Consider the following 16,221-nt stretch of genomic DNA (forward strand, 5'->3'; position numbering starts at 1 on the left):
TGCCTTTCTCCTTCCTTCTTGTTTTATCCCATTTAAACACAGGAACATATGAATATTTCCACAAAAATATCAGTAATAGTTATGGTTCTATTGACAGAGAATCAATGTCCTCAACAAATGTATTCAATTATTTAACCCTACACGTATAAGTCAATTAATGTGCTTGGCTATAAACTTTTAACAAGTGAATCTCAAAAATGAGTGTTCAAAAATTAGTTTAATAGTTTTTTTGGATTTCCTCTGATTAATTGTTTCCTGTTTTTGTTTTACCCTATACATTTTAATGAAAAAACAACTAAGCTGCATTTATTTATTTATTCCATAGCACTAGGATGAAATAAGTGATTTAGGAAAAAAGAGGAACTTTTATACACCTTGCATTTCTGAGACAATGTATAAGAATTGTAGTTCTGTTCATCTATAGAATACAATTGTTTGGTGTCCTTATTCAACAAAAGAACACCATTATAGTTCTTTTCATGTAAAGAATAGTTTGCAAAAATCTGTTAAAAATGTTGAAAACTATTGTAGGAAACTACATTTTCCCTTATTCCTCCCTACTGAGAAGAATGAGACTTATAAGTTCATGAGATACAAAAGATCAGCAGGGAAAAAAGAAACTAAGAAATAAATGGAGAATTCATGAAAATTACATGCAACACTATTAGTAGTAGTCTGGCTTCTCAAATAGGAGATTTCCAGTGTTAATATCAATTATAACATTTAGGAAATTTTGCTTCTTCTACAGACTTTTAATCTGATATTCTTGTTTTAAAGGTAAATGAATGTATTATTTTTCTTGAATAATAAGAATATGAAAAAGATCAATGCCAACTTGTAAAAACAGCTAATCCCTGGGTTTTTTCCTCCTGAGATCTGAACACAAAAGGGGGGGGATTACATTTATTAGAACAGAACAGAAGAACAAATAAGAAATTATTAAAATCTACCTATTTTTCATATAATTTTGTAAAATCTGATTTAAAAAAAATCACATGTCCTTCAAAGATTTTGAATAAAAAGTGAACTTCTCTGAGGAAGGAAAGATTTATTCACTTTGTTAGAAAAAAGCATTGGGATAGATTATAAAATTGACAGGTTAAGAGAGGTTAATCAGTAGACTAGAATAGTATTCTAGTCTACTGATTAACCTTAAAAGTATTCTATTATTGGCCAAGTGGGATTGGACACACAAGGAATTTTTCTCCTGTGCATAAACTCTCAGTTTACAAAGTAATATAATCATAATACTGATAACCTATAAGAGAAGATAGTAGGAAAAAAGATGAGAAGGATAATACTAATACAGCCATACTACATGCATAAATATCCACAGACATAAGATGGTACTATGGTAATTAGATGTTCAGCAAAGTGATGGCATGAGGTTAAAAAAACCTGTCTCTGTGTCTAGTTTTTTTGGCAAGCAATGCCCTATAGCAGTGTCCTGAGACAAGGAGTTGAAAGATGTGAGGGGTCTGTAGATATTTTTTCAGCCCTCTTTCTGACCCATGCAGTGTACAGGTATTCAAGTAGGAACTATGGGTGGGAGAATACAGCTACTGTAAAGAAGACCTTGTCATGACATTCCTCCATCCCCTTAGTTAGAGGAACACAGGCAAACTTTGCTCACTTAACTCCCCTCAGGATATATTGGTATTACAGCCTCATAATTTCTAGTCAATATAAGTTATGCCAACTAGAAATTCTAGAAACTGCCCTTCTAACACATGTAGAAGGTTCCAATTTGGGGAAAAGGCTGCCACAGAATCTTTCGTATCTTGTTCTTATGTGAGATTCTACTTGAATCTAATTTAATCCTTTTGCCTACGTATTCCAAACATTCCAATAATTAGTCACTGATCTTGAGAACATTGTCAATCTTCTCATGCTACTTTAGTTAACATTATATTTTTCCTGGTAGGGGAGGTTTTTTCATGTTTCAAGTAGGGCCCTTTATGGAATGAGAGTAATGCCTAGGTTTAGCAAACAAATTCTAGAAGCCTCTTTATTCTTTTATTACTATAACAAAAGACAAAGCAGGAACTACAACTTTACTCCAGAATTCCTATATGCTATTTGGTATATCTTATCTCCATTCACTGAAAGGCAAATCTGTTGATTTTTCTAGGTATAAAACCAGTGGTGGGATTCAAATATGTGAACAACCAGTTCTCTGTGTGGATGCCACTTCCAGAAGTTCTTTCTGGGCCTGGGCAACAAAAAATTAGCTACCGGTTCTGCCGAACTGGTGCAAACCAGCTGAATCCCACCACTGTATAAAATTGGGCTAAGGAACTAAAAGAGAATTACACCTAGTCTGCCCACCTAGCAGTTTTAAAGTATGCAAATGAGATTAGATTAATAGGTACCATTTTGGTGGGAAGGTAACAGCATTCCATGCACGTTTGGGTACAGCCATACTGGCCACATGACCACGGAAATGCTGGCTCCCTCAGCCAAGAAACGGAGATGAGCACCATCCCCTAGAGTTGGACACGACTGAACAGGGAAATCATTACCTTATCCCTTTAGCCCTTGACCAGCGGACTGGCACAAAACAACAGGGCTGTAGGCTAAAACAGGACATAAAAATAATGAAAACAATAATCCTGGGAAAAGGTAGAGGTAAACCTTTCCATACATCCAGCAAGAAAACTCAGGCTTATGTCCATATAGTCATCAAATTAAGGTTGAACTTGAGAATCTTTTATTTCTATAAATCTGGTGATTTTATTTCTCAGTCTGTTTTTCTGGTGCCGATACTTCACAAATGAAACCCTGTGGAAAAGATGAGCTTTCTAAGTCAGAGATAAATATGCAAAGAAAGTTGACACCATTGCGAAACTACTATCTCCTCCTCCCCTTCCTACACAGATACACGCACCTGCTTTGAATTCCCTCACAGGGATCTTGTTTTTTACAGCATTTGGACATTGTGTGTCTCTGCTGCAAATCATAGCAAAAGATCTCACTTTCCCTACTAGTGGAATGTAATAGGCTGAGTTGGAAATACAGGCTTAAGCTTAGATAAAACAAAGGAACCACCATTTGTAGGTACTTTATTGAAGGGATTAAAATACAAAGGAAATATATATGCAAACATATGCATGTACTACTTTTGACTAAGAAATTGGTAAATTACCTTTTTTTAAAAAAAAAGTAACTTAAGTATGCTGGAATATAATCACTTCATTACAAAGAAGTGTAATGGCACAGCCAGATACTGGCATTAAGATAGGATGGTTGGGTTGTTTTTTAGGGGTGGGGGAGGAGAGAAAATAGGAAGAAAGTGGGAGTTCCCCAAAATTTTGAAACTCTTCACAATTACTACTATATCTAAATTATGAGTGGGGAAGCAGAGGAGAATCAATACAGTTGAGAAAACTAATTTTGTTTCTTAAGTAAAAGATTTTGATTTGCTTTATTTTTATAAACTATATGTATTGGTATTTCCTCAAGGAAAAAGCATTGCTAAACATTTTCTTTGCTGGGATTCAATTTACTGGAGGTTGAAAGATTTAATTATTAAATGACCACAATCAATTGACAGATACAAAAATTTATTTGTTAAATTTAAATGCCACCCAGAATCATTTGTTAGTGAGATGGGCAGCATATACATTTAATAAATGCATAAAGTTTGTTTCATTTTAATTACTAATTACACAATTACTAAAATTACTTAGTTAACAAATTCTAAGAGTCTCTCTATTCTTTCATTTTTATGTATCAAAAGACAAGCAGGAACTGTTTTATTCCAGAATTCCTTATTTTCTATTTGTGGATGTGACAGAGAAAGTCATAATTGTGGTATCTCTCATTCCTCTTCATTCTGTCCTATTCAAAATATTGTCTATTCAGTAAAATAAAAATAGCAAAACACATCCTCTTATTAAATTGCTTATTTAAAATCCAGTATGGTGACTTTTCCAAACTGAATTCTTTAAAAAAAGTGTTCTTAAAAGAAAAGAGAACAAGGAAAACAAACAAGAGATCTGATTGTATGTGATACTTTGCAAGGAGAAAAATGGGAAAATACATTGGGTCAATCCCGAAAGCTTTAGCTAAGAAAGAATGAGAACTGTACAATATGCAATTTCTAAATACAGCCCATTTAAATGTCCCATATACCTTGGAATAACAGGCATGCCTATTTTCATTCAAGCAGACCATGAAAAGTATTGTATTACTGAAGTATGTAAAACATATGTTCCCACATTGGAACAATATGTTGCCAATTTCCTGTATATACCATAGAAACAGAACACTTTTTTACTAGCTAACATGATACCGTTTTATTAGAATTACAGTAGCACAGAAACTTCCCAGCCAGGATCTGGACCCTGCTGTGCAAAGCTTTATAGTAAAATAGAATTTAAAAACAAAGAAATAAAATCAGGACTAGCCTTTAGCAAAACAAGCATAAATCCATAATCCTTAATGCAAAAATATATGTGCAATTGTACCTTTCATGTAACAGGATATTCAGCAATACCAAGGGATACATGTCATTTAATACAACCTTAATACCAATATGATTAATAAATGTTGAAATATAACTTCACACATTTTTCTCTACAAACGCAGAACAGTTTGAGCCATGTTTCCAGCCTGCATACTCAGTGGAAAAATAGATAAAATATTGGAGATATGGTTTAGTTCACGGGTCGGCAACCCGCGGCTCCGGAGCCGCATGCGGCTCTTTGAGCCGTCTCCTGCGGCTCCCAGCCGCCCGGTGCGCGCGCACCTCTATGAACGGGCAGTGGTGCGCGCGCACCTCTCCAAATGGAGAGTGGCACCGCCCATTTGGAGAGGTGCGCGCGCACCTCCGGTCGTTCGGAGAGGTGCGCGCGCACCTCTCAGAATGGGCAGGGGCGCTGCTCTTTGAGGAAGCTGCCGCGGCCCGTCTTTTTTTGCGCATGCGCGTGCATGGACACACGTACGCTATTTTACTTTTAAATTCTATTTTCACTTTTTTTAATTTGTGATGGAACCGGTTCCCAGTGGCTCTTTTCCTTTTTTAGGTTGCCGACCCCTGGTTTAGTTGTATGGGAAGAAAAATATCACTGATGCAGAGGCAGAAAATCATCCTTTTAGACTGTAGGTAACACAGATAAAAAAATGCAAACGCTCCATCAGCATCAACTCAAATGAAAAGGAGTAAGAAATTTCATTATCATCTGCTATTTATGTGTTTTATGTCAGCATTATTCTACTTCATCTTTTGCTTGTAAGAGTTTGTGTTGTAGTTTTAAAAAAAATCTGAAAAAATGTTATTTTTCACTCATTATTTGAAATTCTTTCTTATTTTCTGATCCATAATGATTGTGGCTTTTCCTAATGTAGCAAAAAAACCAACAACCCATACCCTTATTTATTTATTTATTTATTTATTTATTTATTAATGGGATTTATATCCCGCCCTATCTCCCGAAGGACTCAGGGCGGCTAACAACAAAACATATAATAAGTACAGAAATTAAGATAAAAATAAAATTAAAATAATCTGTGCAATAAATTAAAATTAAAAACTAAAAATAAATTAAAAATTGTAAATATAATTAATTAAAATGCCTGTCAGTCTAGGTCAGCCTGGTGGAATAGGAGTGTTTTGAGGCCGCGGCGAAAGGATTGGAGATTTTGGGTCATCCGAAGCTCAGGGGGGAGCTGATTCCATAGGACTTGCATTTTAAAATGTATCCCTTTCTCAGTATAAACTTTTGAAAAACTACTTTAATGTATAGTTAATAAAAAATATTTGTATAAATTTTCTAAATACCTACTTTTTCCAGATATCTACTTTGTATGGATAAATACTTTGTATGGACTATATTAAAGTTATGTGTGCTGTATTTTCTTGTAATGAAACTTTATAATGAATGAGGTGATACTATAAGAGCTATATTTCAAGAAACATAGTAGAAACAGAATATGGAATAAAACAAAAGAGGGTGGATCATATTGTTTAACTGCCACCATTCTGTTTAATCTGCAGAGCAAATTACAAATTGGAAGAGATAACAGCTGGAATAAAAACTGGAGGTCAAATATTAATTTTGGTATGTATGTGATACTTCATTAGTTGAAAGAAAAAAATGATTTAGAAGACCTCATTAAGAAAGCTAAAACTTGAAAAGTGAGGATTTTGAATTATTCTTAAATATTGCAACAATTAAAATATAATATTTTTATGCTAACATGTTTAGTTGATGGCAAAATGAAGATAGAGGATAATTTTGATTCTTTGAGATGGTCAGTGTGCTGGAGAACTGAAGAAAAGATGAATTCTTGGGAGAAAGACAAAATTAGATAGGATCATGATGGATAAGGGCACTTTTATTAAAATAAAAAACAAAGCAGTTGTAGCAACAAGGTGGCAATGTATGGCAATTAAATCTTAGTTCTGAAAAACAGCAAGGGGAAGAAGATAGAAATGTCTGAATACAGTTGTGGTGGACTGCAAGAACATTGAGTCAATTAATCCTGGACCAAATAATGATTAACCATTCCCTTAAAGCAGGCATGTCAAACTCACGACATGATGTGACGTCGTGCAACATATCACAACTTTTTCCCCATAGCTGGCAATGGGGTAGGCGCAGTTTCTGTATGACACATCTGGCCCACAGGCTGGCAGTTTGACATGCCTGCCTTAAAGCAATAATTAGCAAGTAAAAACTCAAGATATTTTGGGTATATCATGTAAGTAGATGATGGATAAAAAAAAAAGTAGGGTAACAACCACCAAGGAAAATTCAAAAAGGAGACAACCTACAAAGTGGATGAAGACAAGATGGTGAGGAGTTACCAATATAGTTGCTATACTGAGAGCCCAACTTAATCACATTCAGTGGATTATGGTATTATCATTTTGGCAGATAGGGTGAAAGCAAGTCTCTTTATTCTGACCAGCAAAATAAAGCTTTGAAGCTTGTGCCAATTCATTCACAAAGAAGTTCATATTGGATTCAATGAGTCATTTTGGCAAGATGGGCAACACAAAAGTTTAATAATAAATAAAATATAAATGAGGTGGCTGGATGGAGTCACTGAAGCAGTAGGCGTGAGCTTAAATGGACTCCAGAAGATGGTAGAGGACAGGAAGGCCTGGAGGAATGTTGTCCATGGGGTCGCAATGGGTCGACACGACTTCGCAACTAACATCAAAAATATAAATATCTTCAATACTTAGACACAGCAATGGAATTCCTGGTTTTGCATGCATAATAGACAACAGAATGTATTACGTGGCAAGTATGAGTGTCAAGAAATAGGGAAGAAGAGAACTAAACAACAGAGAAGCAAGAAATCTTAGTATGTTTGCTTTTATGTTACAACTATAGCTTTTTTAATTGAACACTTAATGTTGTTAAAATAATTGAAGCATAATCTACATAAGTAGAAAATAAGTTTAAAAATGAAAATAATTTTAAAAAACATGCTTCAATATTGATAATATTGATAAAAGTAGTGTGCCACTGATATTAATCAATATTTTATTTTATTTTGTTTATGTTTTGTTATGTTTATGGTGTTCTATAAAGATTAAAAACTAAAAAATAATTGGGACTTAAACTAAATTGTAATCAGAAAACCACATCTAATGAAAGGATAGCCTTAATCACATTTCCAATTTGTTTAATATCTCCTTACTTACTTCATTCATCTCAATCATATGCAGCTTTATGTTTATTCTAGTGGTAACATTCAGGCTATACAAAATCCCATCAAAAGTTTGTAAGAGTTTTTAAATTTGGAACATAAACACCTATTTGGTTACTGCTGAGGGATCTTTAGCATCAGTCATAAAGAGCCATATACAACATAATTCACAAAGGAAGCAGAAAGGAAATGAGTATTAGGAAAGAGAAGAGGGGATGCAAGGCGATAGCTCTTTCTTGATCATCATCAGAAATATGATTTACACTAGTCTGCCAAAAGTCAGAGAAACAACTGACTGAACGAATGAGAAATATGAGAAACTGGGTGAAATAGAACAATATTGAGAATACTTTCTGAAGGCACAAGAACGTAAACATCATTCCCAATTCAGCATTTGGGCACAGTCAGACATGCCTAGATAAAGCATTCTACAATCAGTGAAGCATAAATGCCAGCCAGACTTTGATGCAACAGACTTTGCATCAGTGGCCATTTTCTTCTGTAATTTATGCTACTGTTGTTGATTTTCTTTTCTTTTGGTAGTGGTGCTAAGTGGATTTAGTGTTTTATGCTTGGACACCAGTTATTGTGTACACTGCCCAGAGTCACTTGTATGAGATGGGTAACAAGGTAAGGTAAGGTAAGATACCTTTTATTGTCATTTTTTTATTGTGGGCACATTGGCACATATAAATCATATACGGTATATAAGTAAAAACAGAAATATGTATGTCACTTGCACAATTTACATTGCTCATGTACTGATAACATACTCTTTGATTTATCGGATATTCATGAATAGTCCTTCACTAATTAATCTATTAAAAGATTTCACTGAGTATCTTATCTCAGTAAAACTGTATTCAGCAAGTCTTACCTTAAGCATAAGGCTCCAGTTACATTTGTATTTAAACTATGATACTGCAGGTAATGTTGAATTTTATTTCCCATCAATACTTTTAAGATAATGGGAAGGATGATCTAAAAACTTTTAAAAAGCCAACGTTTTCTCTACACAAGCAAATACATTTACCTGGAGAAAATCCCACTTAAGTCAGTAAAACATAGGTATGAGAAGATACTCACAAAATCCTCTGTTCCTTGTTGCTCAAGGCGGTTAATTTTCATTTTGCTATGGTTTTATTATTTGCAATCTACAAAGATTTGAATTTAATCTTTCACTCTCTTTTTCAAAAACCCCACAAAAATTTCCAGAAACACAGACTGAAATCATTTGGCTCAATAAATGAGTCAGTTAAATATGTTTCTATCATATTTAATCTATCTTAAAATAATTTTGTTTCCTATTTTATCCTAAAATGAAAGTAAGCATGCTTAGCTACATATAAAAAGAAACAATGACAAGAGTAGCCTATAAATCTTACAGAATAACTGTGTTCAAAAAACAGTTTTGAAATGCTTTTTTGGTAAAATATATGTAAGCATATAAGAGGGAAAGAGTATGCATAAATACTGGTTTGTTGTGCCAAAAAGTTGATAGAAATCTAGCCAACTTCTTTTTAACTCAAAAGCCCAATTTTAGCTTTCCAAAACATATTTAGAACTTATGTTTCGCCTCTCAATACCATTATGTACCATTGACGTCAGAGGGAAGTATATGACAATCAGGTTTTTTTTAATAACTAAGAGAACTAAATTGAACATCACGGTCTAAATTTCTGTTTCATGGAATTAAGAAAAACATTTCCTCTGAAGCTGTATCTTAATTTAAACACACATACACACAAAATAAAAAACATCAAGGAAGCATTTTCAACCACAATTCACAATCACCCAAGATATATCAAAAATTAAAATATTAGAACTTTCATTTAAATAGAAGAAATTCCTTGCATTCTCTTTTTTCAATGTTTTCCTAAGCTGGCCTTATTAGTATATATTATAACCCTGCCTAAGATATAAAAGCTGCCATTCATCTTTAAAACTTGCCATATTTAAATAATTAATTTTTGTCTCCTAGTGGGCCATTCAAATTGAAAAAGAGAAAACTGTATGATAAAGCAAATCATCTCATATTAAGATAATTATATCCTCTCTTTCATTTCTTGGTGTATATTAAACATGTTCTCAAGGCAGCAAACTTTATGTTTACTTTCTAGTTGTATGGGTTCCCCAGTTTCTCTGTTTGGGCAAAAATGCCTATTCTCCTTCCCTTCCAACAATGACCAAATACATTTTTCAAACTAGAAAACACCGAAGTATCTGATAGCATATTAACCTATTTACATGGGATACAGTAATTTGCACAGTAGTTTAGTGGTTTGTTACTGACTTTTTTTAGATAACAAAAATAATTTTATTATATAAAATGAAAGTCAAATTCCGCTTCTTCCCAAAAAAATAAAGGATAGGTCAATCACAACAAATCTCTGAAAATGGAACATGCCTATACTTTTCCATACAAAAGTAAGGCAGAATGAGGGAAATCACTAGGAACGATAAACTGCAAAGCAATGTTGGTATGTGAGCCTAGAAAAAGAAAACAAGCAAAACCCTTCTTCTCTTTAGGACAGGGGTGTCAAACTCAATTTCATTGAGGGCCGCATCAGCATTGCGGTTGCCCTCAGGGGGCCGGGTGGGTATGGCCTGGGTGGGCGTGGCCTACTGGGTGGGCGTGGCTAGAGTGTGTATGGCCTACTGGGTGGGCGTGGCCAGCTCTACATCGTTCGCATCAAGGGTGCCTATGGGGGCCTGGGCAGGAGTGGGACAGATCTGAGGGTCTCTGGCAGAAGGAGGGTCTCTGGGCCAGGGCCAAGGCAGCGGGGGCCGTTCCCTCACTGTTTCCAGGATGGCTTCACGGGCCACATGAAACCACTTCGCGGGCTGGATCTGGCCCCCGGGCTTTGTGTTTGACATGTCTGCTTTACGAGAATTCTGTGGCCAAATTTAATCAAAACTGGGGGGAAGGGGGAGAGCAAAGCCTTGAAAAGAGGAGAAGGAAAAGAACAAGTAGTAGTAGAAGTAAATTACAATCGAAAATAAAGTTATTCCATTTGGAAATCAACATTAGCTATCAGATAAAGAGTTCTACACCATGTTCATATCATATGGTGTTTAATTTACAGACTGCTGAACAATATGGGACATTATGCTATGATCTGGAAGGGCAAGTAAACCTTGTATCATACCTTACACTAGATTTATATATGTGTTTGTGTGCGTGCGTGTGTTATGTTGGTCTCTCTTAAACAGCTCCATCATAGAAACCTTGGATTCCTATTATCTGCCTTGCAACAGCTTGCTGTTTGTTGCCATTGCTTTCTATCCTTCCTAGAAGCAAGCAGAATCTTATCTTCCTATTCCTCCCTGCAATAATATAGCCCTGCTCCCCACAGTATCCCTACTTCTCTGAGAACTTCACCCCACCAAATCTAGAACTCTGAATCCATATTCTGAACCCATATTCTATAGCCCAGCTCTATCAACACCACTAACCCCCCATTGAAGATCTGATGAAAGTTGGCTTGGACATCATCCAAATGTAAGAGTTTTATTTTACTGTACAAATAAATATAAACTGGCTGACAGACCAGAGACTGATTTGCAGTTTATGGTTCCTGGCTAATTCTCTAAGTTTGGCTTATTTTTCTATAAAAATACAGCTACTGTCATTGGCTACATTTTTGCATTTTTGTGATCATAACATAGTTATTTCCAAGATATGTGTATGTGTGTGTGTGTGTGTGTGTGTGTATAACATATTACATATTACTTAGCTAAAGGATGAAAAGATCTGAGACTAAATCTATAATACATGGGTTTCATGTCTATAAGGACCTGAATCTGTGGCTCATTATGCCCCTTTACTTTCAAGCTTTTCAGAAAGTCCACAAGACCAATTTATTTACACAAGTTTGCCCTAAGGTCTCCAATTCTATTGTATGAGTTACACACTGGAAAGTTTATTGCTACTTGGTGTTTTAAATAAATACATTCTCTTGTTTTATGAAAGTAAAGTGCCTTGCAAAGGCTCTGGCCTTACAGATACAAAAAGATCAAAATAAAATAAATAAAAATCTAGACACAGATAGCAATATGAATAATTTTTTGCATCAGATTATACCACCGGACATCCTTGGATTGGGGCTGCATCACCCCAATGCTCAACAACATGGCCTTTATTTGGACTATGCCTAAATTGTCATCTCTCAGTTATATAAAGGGGATAGATGGTGGGGTAAACACCTGACTCACTCTAGGCCAGACTCACCACATGAATGTGGAAGATGTTAAGAAATGCACATGTGCTCTCATACACAAACATGCCCACACACAGACTTTTACCTGTAGTGTCGAGAAATCTCCTCCTCTACCTGAGTGACAAAGTCACATTTGGTACACGAGTGTTCTTTGCTTTCTTTGACAGTCAGTGGTCCATCCCCCCCTTGCAGGGTATTTGCTTCTTGCTTGACTTCAGACACCTGGGCTTCGTGTGTGGTTTCATAGTGAAGCAGGAGAACGTCTACATCAGGAGTGGAGAAAGAGCACTGGTGACACTGATGCTTGACTCTGGTGCCTCCTGGCATCCCAGGGGACAAGTGCAAGAGCAAGAGAGCACAATGGGAACAATTACTTTTCCTGCAAGCAAAAGGATAAGTAATTTCTCCAAGGTGCTTTTCTGGACTACAGAGGCCTCGGGGACAAAACTGACAGTGCTTAATAGTACATTTATGAATGTTGTGTAGCTGCTGATAATGACGAAGAAGAGGTCCCACCACTATTACATTTGGGCCATGGCTCTTTGAGTACCTAAAATCACAAAACTGACAATTGTAGCTTGTCACCACGTGGTCCTCCACTCCTGAGCTGGAAAAGTCTTTGTTTTTGGCCATGCTAGAGCCCTTTTCGCTCTTTGTTGCTAACTCTTCATCTGCATTTTTGGTTACGTCATTGTGATTAATGACTGACCCCCTTGAGAGTTTGTCATTCCGATCTGGGTGAGGGCCCCCTGCCTGGTTCCCCCCATGGTGCTTGCTGTAATGTTCTAATAGTTTGAGAGAGCTGGAGGATTCACAACTAAAGCTGCAGAATTTGCACCAGTAGTAAGTGGAGGCATCCGTACCGTTTTGTCTTGAGGATTCAAGGGGCTTGATGGGCACCGAATAGCCAACTGGAGTGTCATCTCCACATCTGATGGTGATCTTGTCCTGCCACTTCCCCAAATCTCCCATCTCACCCGATCGAACAGTAGGACTGGACTTGTTCGAGTTTCTGTCTGTGGCTTTGCTGCCTTCAGAGACAGGAAGGGAGGCCTTGATCTTGTTTGGATGGGTCTGCAAGAAGTGCTGTTCCAACTCAGTTGAAGAATTGCCCATGTAGGTGAAATTGCAGAACTTGCAGCGGAAATATTTGGTGTTGCCTTGGCAATCTGGAGTTTTGCGTCCAATGCCAATAAAGGTCCCACCTAAGGTTACCTGCAGAACATGAAAAGGAGAACAAGTTCTGTAAGTGGTGTAGGACTTCCTGTTCCTTAGATACAGGGATATAATACAAAATAATAATAATAAAAAAGTTGGAATATTAATCTGGGAAACTGAACAATAGCAACTTTTCTCTTTCAGTCCCCAAATAATTCCTTATCATTTAACAGGCAAATTATTAAACTTTGTAGAGAGTAAAAGAGTTTCAGAAGAAGAAGCCAATCTTAAGGAAAACTCAAATATGAATACTGTCTTCCCGCAAGTGCTTCAGCTAATGAGAGGGAGGGGGGAGAAAGAGAGGAGGAATCAATGTTATTGAAGCATAGTAATTTCTGGAAGCTCAGAACAACTAAAAAAAAGCATGATTATAAGAAATAGAGAATGTTCGCAGTCGAGAAGATATATACCAAAAAAGTTAACCAGTAAAGGAAATTTTTAAAAAATCAAGAGCTTTAAGATTATTTGCAGGTGGCAAAAGACAACATATGAACCCAGAAGAATCATAGTTCATATTTTTCTTTCTTCCTAAATAAGAAATATCATCAGTCCTGAACCTTCGTTCCTTCAATCAGATTTAAAAATCTACAAAAGAGGCCTAAAAAAGAAAGTTTCACCGGTGCCATTAAGAAAACACAGTATTTTGCCTGAGATTGCTAAATTAAGAGGTTTCATTTGCATTTTCCATTAAATACATAAAAGTTAAAGAAATGGCTTGAATCACTACCGACACTTTGGCAAAAGTTAACTTTGGTTTGTGCTATGTTAAGGGCAACAAGTTGAAACTAATTTTAACCTATCAGGAGAGAAATACTGCACAGTGCATTTTTAAACACTAATTTTCTCAATGTAGCTGTTCCTCAGAAGCCTTAATTTAGCAAAATATAGAAAAACCACAAAACGCAAGGGACAGAGCTCGTGATGTAACAAACACTTTTTTTTTGGGGGGGGGGATGGATGGATGGAGGTCTAGGTCTTCGCATAAGAGTGCCACTTTTTTCTTGCAATACTGAAACAACTTTACTGCACCTGAGTATCCGGGCTTCAGTTCACCAACATTTATTAAACAGAAAACCTATTCTCATGAACAGGAAAATACTCACTAAAGAACAATAGCAATTCATGAAAAGCACAGGTGGAAATGAGAAGACGGAGTATGAATGGAAATTGGGGGGAAAAAGATACAACCTGCAAATTTTATAACAGTTACAATATCATCATATATTTACTTCTTGGTCTGTGAAGGCAGCTTTCAAATTATTCATACAAAAGCACACATGCATGCATTTGACAAAATGAATTTTCTGAAGAAATAATGCATATGGAATTCTAATTTCCTTCTTGATATGTGCAGATTCCAGAAGCTGGAATCCAACAGTTGTACCTCTTGAGTTTTTTCTCTGTATCAAAAAACACATTCCATAACAGATTGTATTTTCATTCCTTGAACTGCAAAGTAAATTACTGTTTTTCTGGGCATTTCTCTCCCATAATGCATTAAGCAAATCACCCTTTACTTTAGCAGCTGCACCTCAAAGAAACCAAATGATCACTGTTCGTTTTGGAATGGAACCATACGGAATGATTCAAATCCATAAAGAACATGCAATGTAAACATTTTTAAATGCATATAATATAAACACCTTTTACCCGTTTAGCTAGAGAAAAGATGACATTTTCACTTACACTGCAAAATTAAACATGGCTCATCTAGCGAGTCAAGATATTGATAAATTACACTATAAAAAGAATTGTGTTTGGCCCACTCTTTTAAGTAAACATGATTTCAAATAAACTGAGATTTTTCTCTACTATGAAGTTAATAAAGGTATCTTTAATAATATCCAACAACACTGGAAAATAAGCCAACTTAATAGGTTTGTTCTCTTAAAAACTGAATCCTGACACTAAACATAACAAATGCTTTCTAGCACTGAAACACTTAGTGGGTGACTTCTTACATTATTCCCAGCCAAGACCATGCAATCAGTTGTAAAGCGGATTCGTATTCTGTATTTATACTAAAATGAATGTAATCGTTTTGCATCTTGCTCTGTATAATTTTTTTATATCTTTTTTATTCATTACTTAAACTTATTATAGCCGCCGAATTCCAATGGACTTGTGCAAAACTGAAATGGCCAAGTGGTCTAGGCAGATTAATATTTTATACTAGAATTTTGTAGGGTTAAAAAAAGAAAAAGATCCATAACTGACAATTAAAAATTCCGCACACAGAATATTACTATAAATGTTGATTTGGAATAATTTCATATGACCAACTCATGTCACTATCCAAGATTTTCAAAGGCAGAAATTAGTATTATTCAATGTATCACGTTATAAAAGACATCGCTGTTTCATCAACCTCAGTGGACAAGGAATACTGAAATATTTGCTGACCAAATACAACTATTCAAGATTTTTCCTGCTTCATCTAAGTTCCCAAATATTGCCCTTGCTACCCACATCCACGGGTCTCTTTCATTATTGTCTATGAACATGAATGGATCATTGAGTTTATGGACTTACATTAAAAAAACAAGCTACTGAATATAAACAGGTAACAAACCCCACACTCACTCACTGATGTTGTTACCTAGTTGGGAAATGAAACATCTGCAAGCAAACTACCAAGCACAGGGAATAGCAAGAAGTTCACAATTTAACTCTGAGCTACAGGTATTCACTTCTATTCAAACAAGAATGCACTAAAAGCTTGCATTTTTCCAATCCATCCTGTTCTCTAAGTCATCTATTTATGTAATATAAGCACAATAAAATCCTTCTGGAAGCTGGCTGAATAAGCAAATGAAACATGGAGGGAAATCTAATTGAGAGCATAAAAGAATTAGTTTGTTGAAAATGACAATATAAAAGGACCACCTACAAGGACGGAAGAAGCATTTGAGTGATGCTGTGAATTAGATGAACTTTTGAGGAAAAACCAGATGACCTGTGCTAGGGAAAGACATGAAAGAAGGATACATAAATGCTGGAATAATATTGGTATCAACAGGAGAGTTGCCATCTTTTATGGAAATGTGTGCATTCTGATGAATGAAGAAAACCAGCTGGCCAGACTTTTGTGTTTAAGTTAATGTGGCTTTTTTCTTGC

General features: G+C 35.7%; 1 protein-coding gene across 4 annotated transcripts in view; it reads right to left on the minus strand.

The window, feature by feature from the left end:
* The window catches only part of TRPS1 (transcriptional repressor GATA binding 1), a 280,066-nt gene that overhangs the window by 175,581 nt on the left and 88,264 nt on the right, over positions 1-16,221 (minus strand). For 3 of the 4 annotated variants that reach the window (XM_081326200.1, XM_081326197.1, XM_081326198.1), the window contains one exon: positions 11,971-13,100. In XM_081326200.1, coding sequence (XP_081182326.1) covers positions 11,971-13,100 — 1,130 coding nt within the window. The remainder of the gene's footprint in view (positions 1-11,970; positions 13,101-16,221) is intronic. The other variant, XM_081326199.1, reaches the window with a different exon arrangement.

The sequence above is a fragment of the Vipera berus genome (assembly GCF_964194415.1).
Source record: "Vipera berus genome assembly, chromosome: 3".
In the NCBI taxonomy this organism is placed as follows: domain Eukaryota; kingdom Metazoa; phylum Chordata; class Lepidosauria; order Squamata; family Viperidae; genus Vipera; species Vipera berus.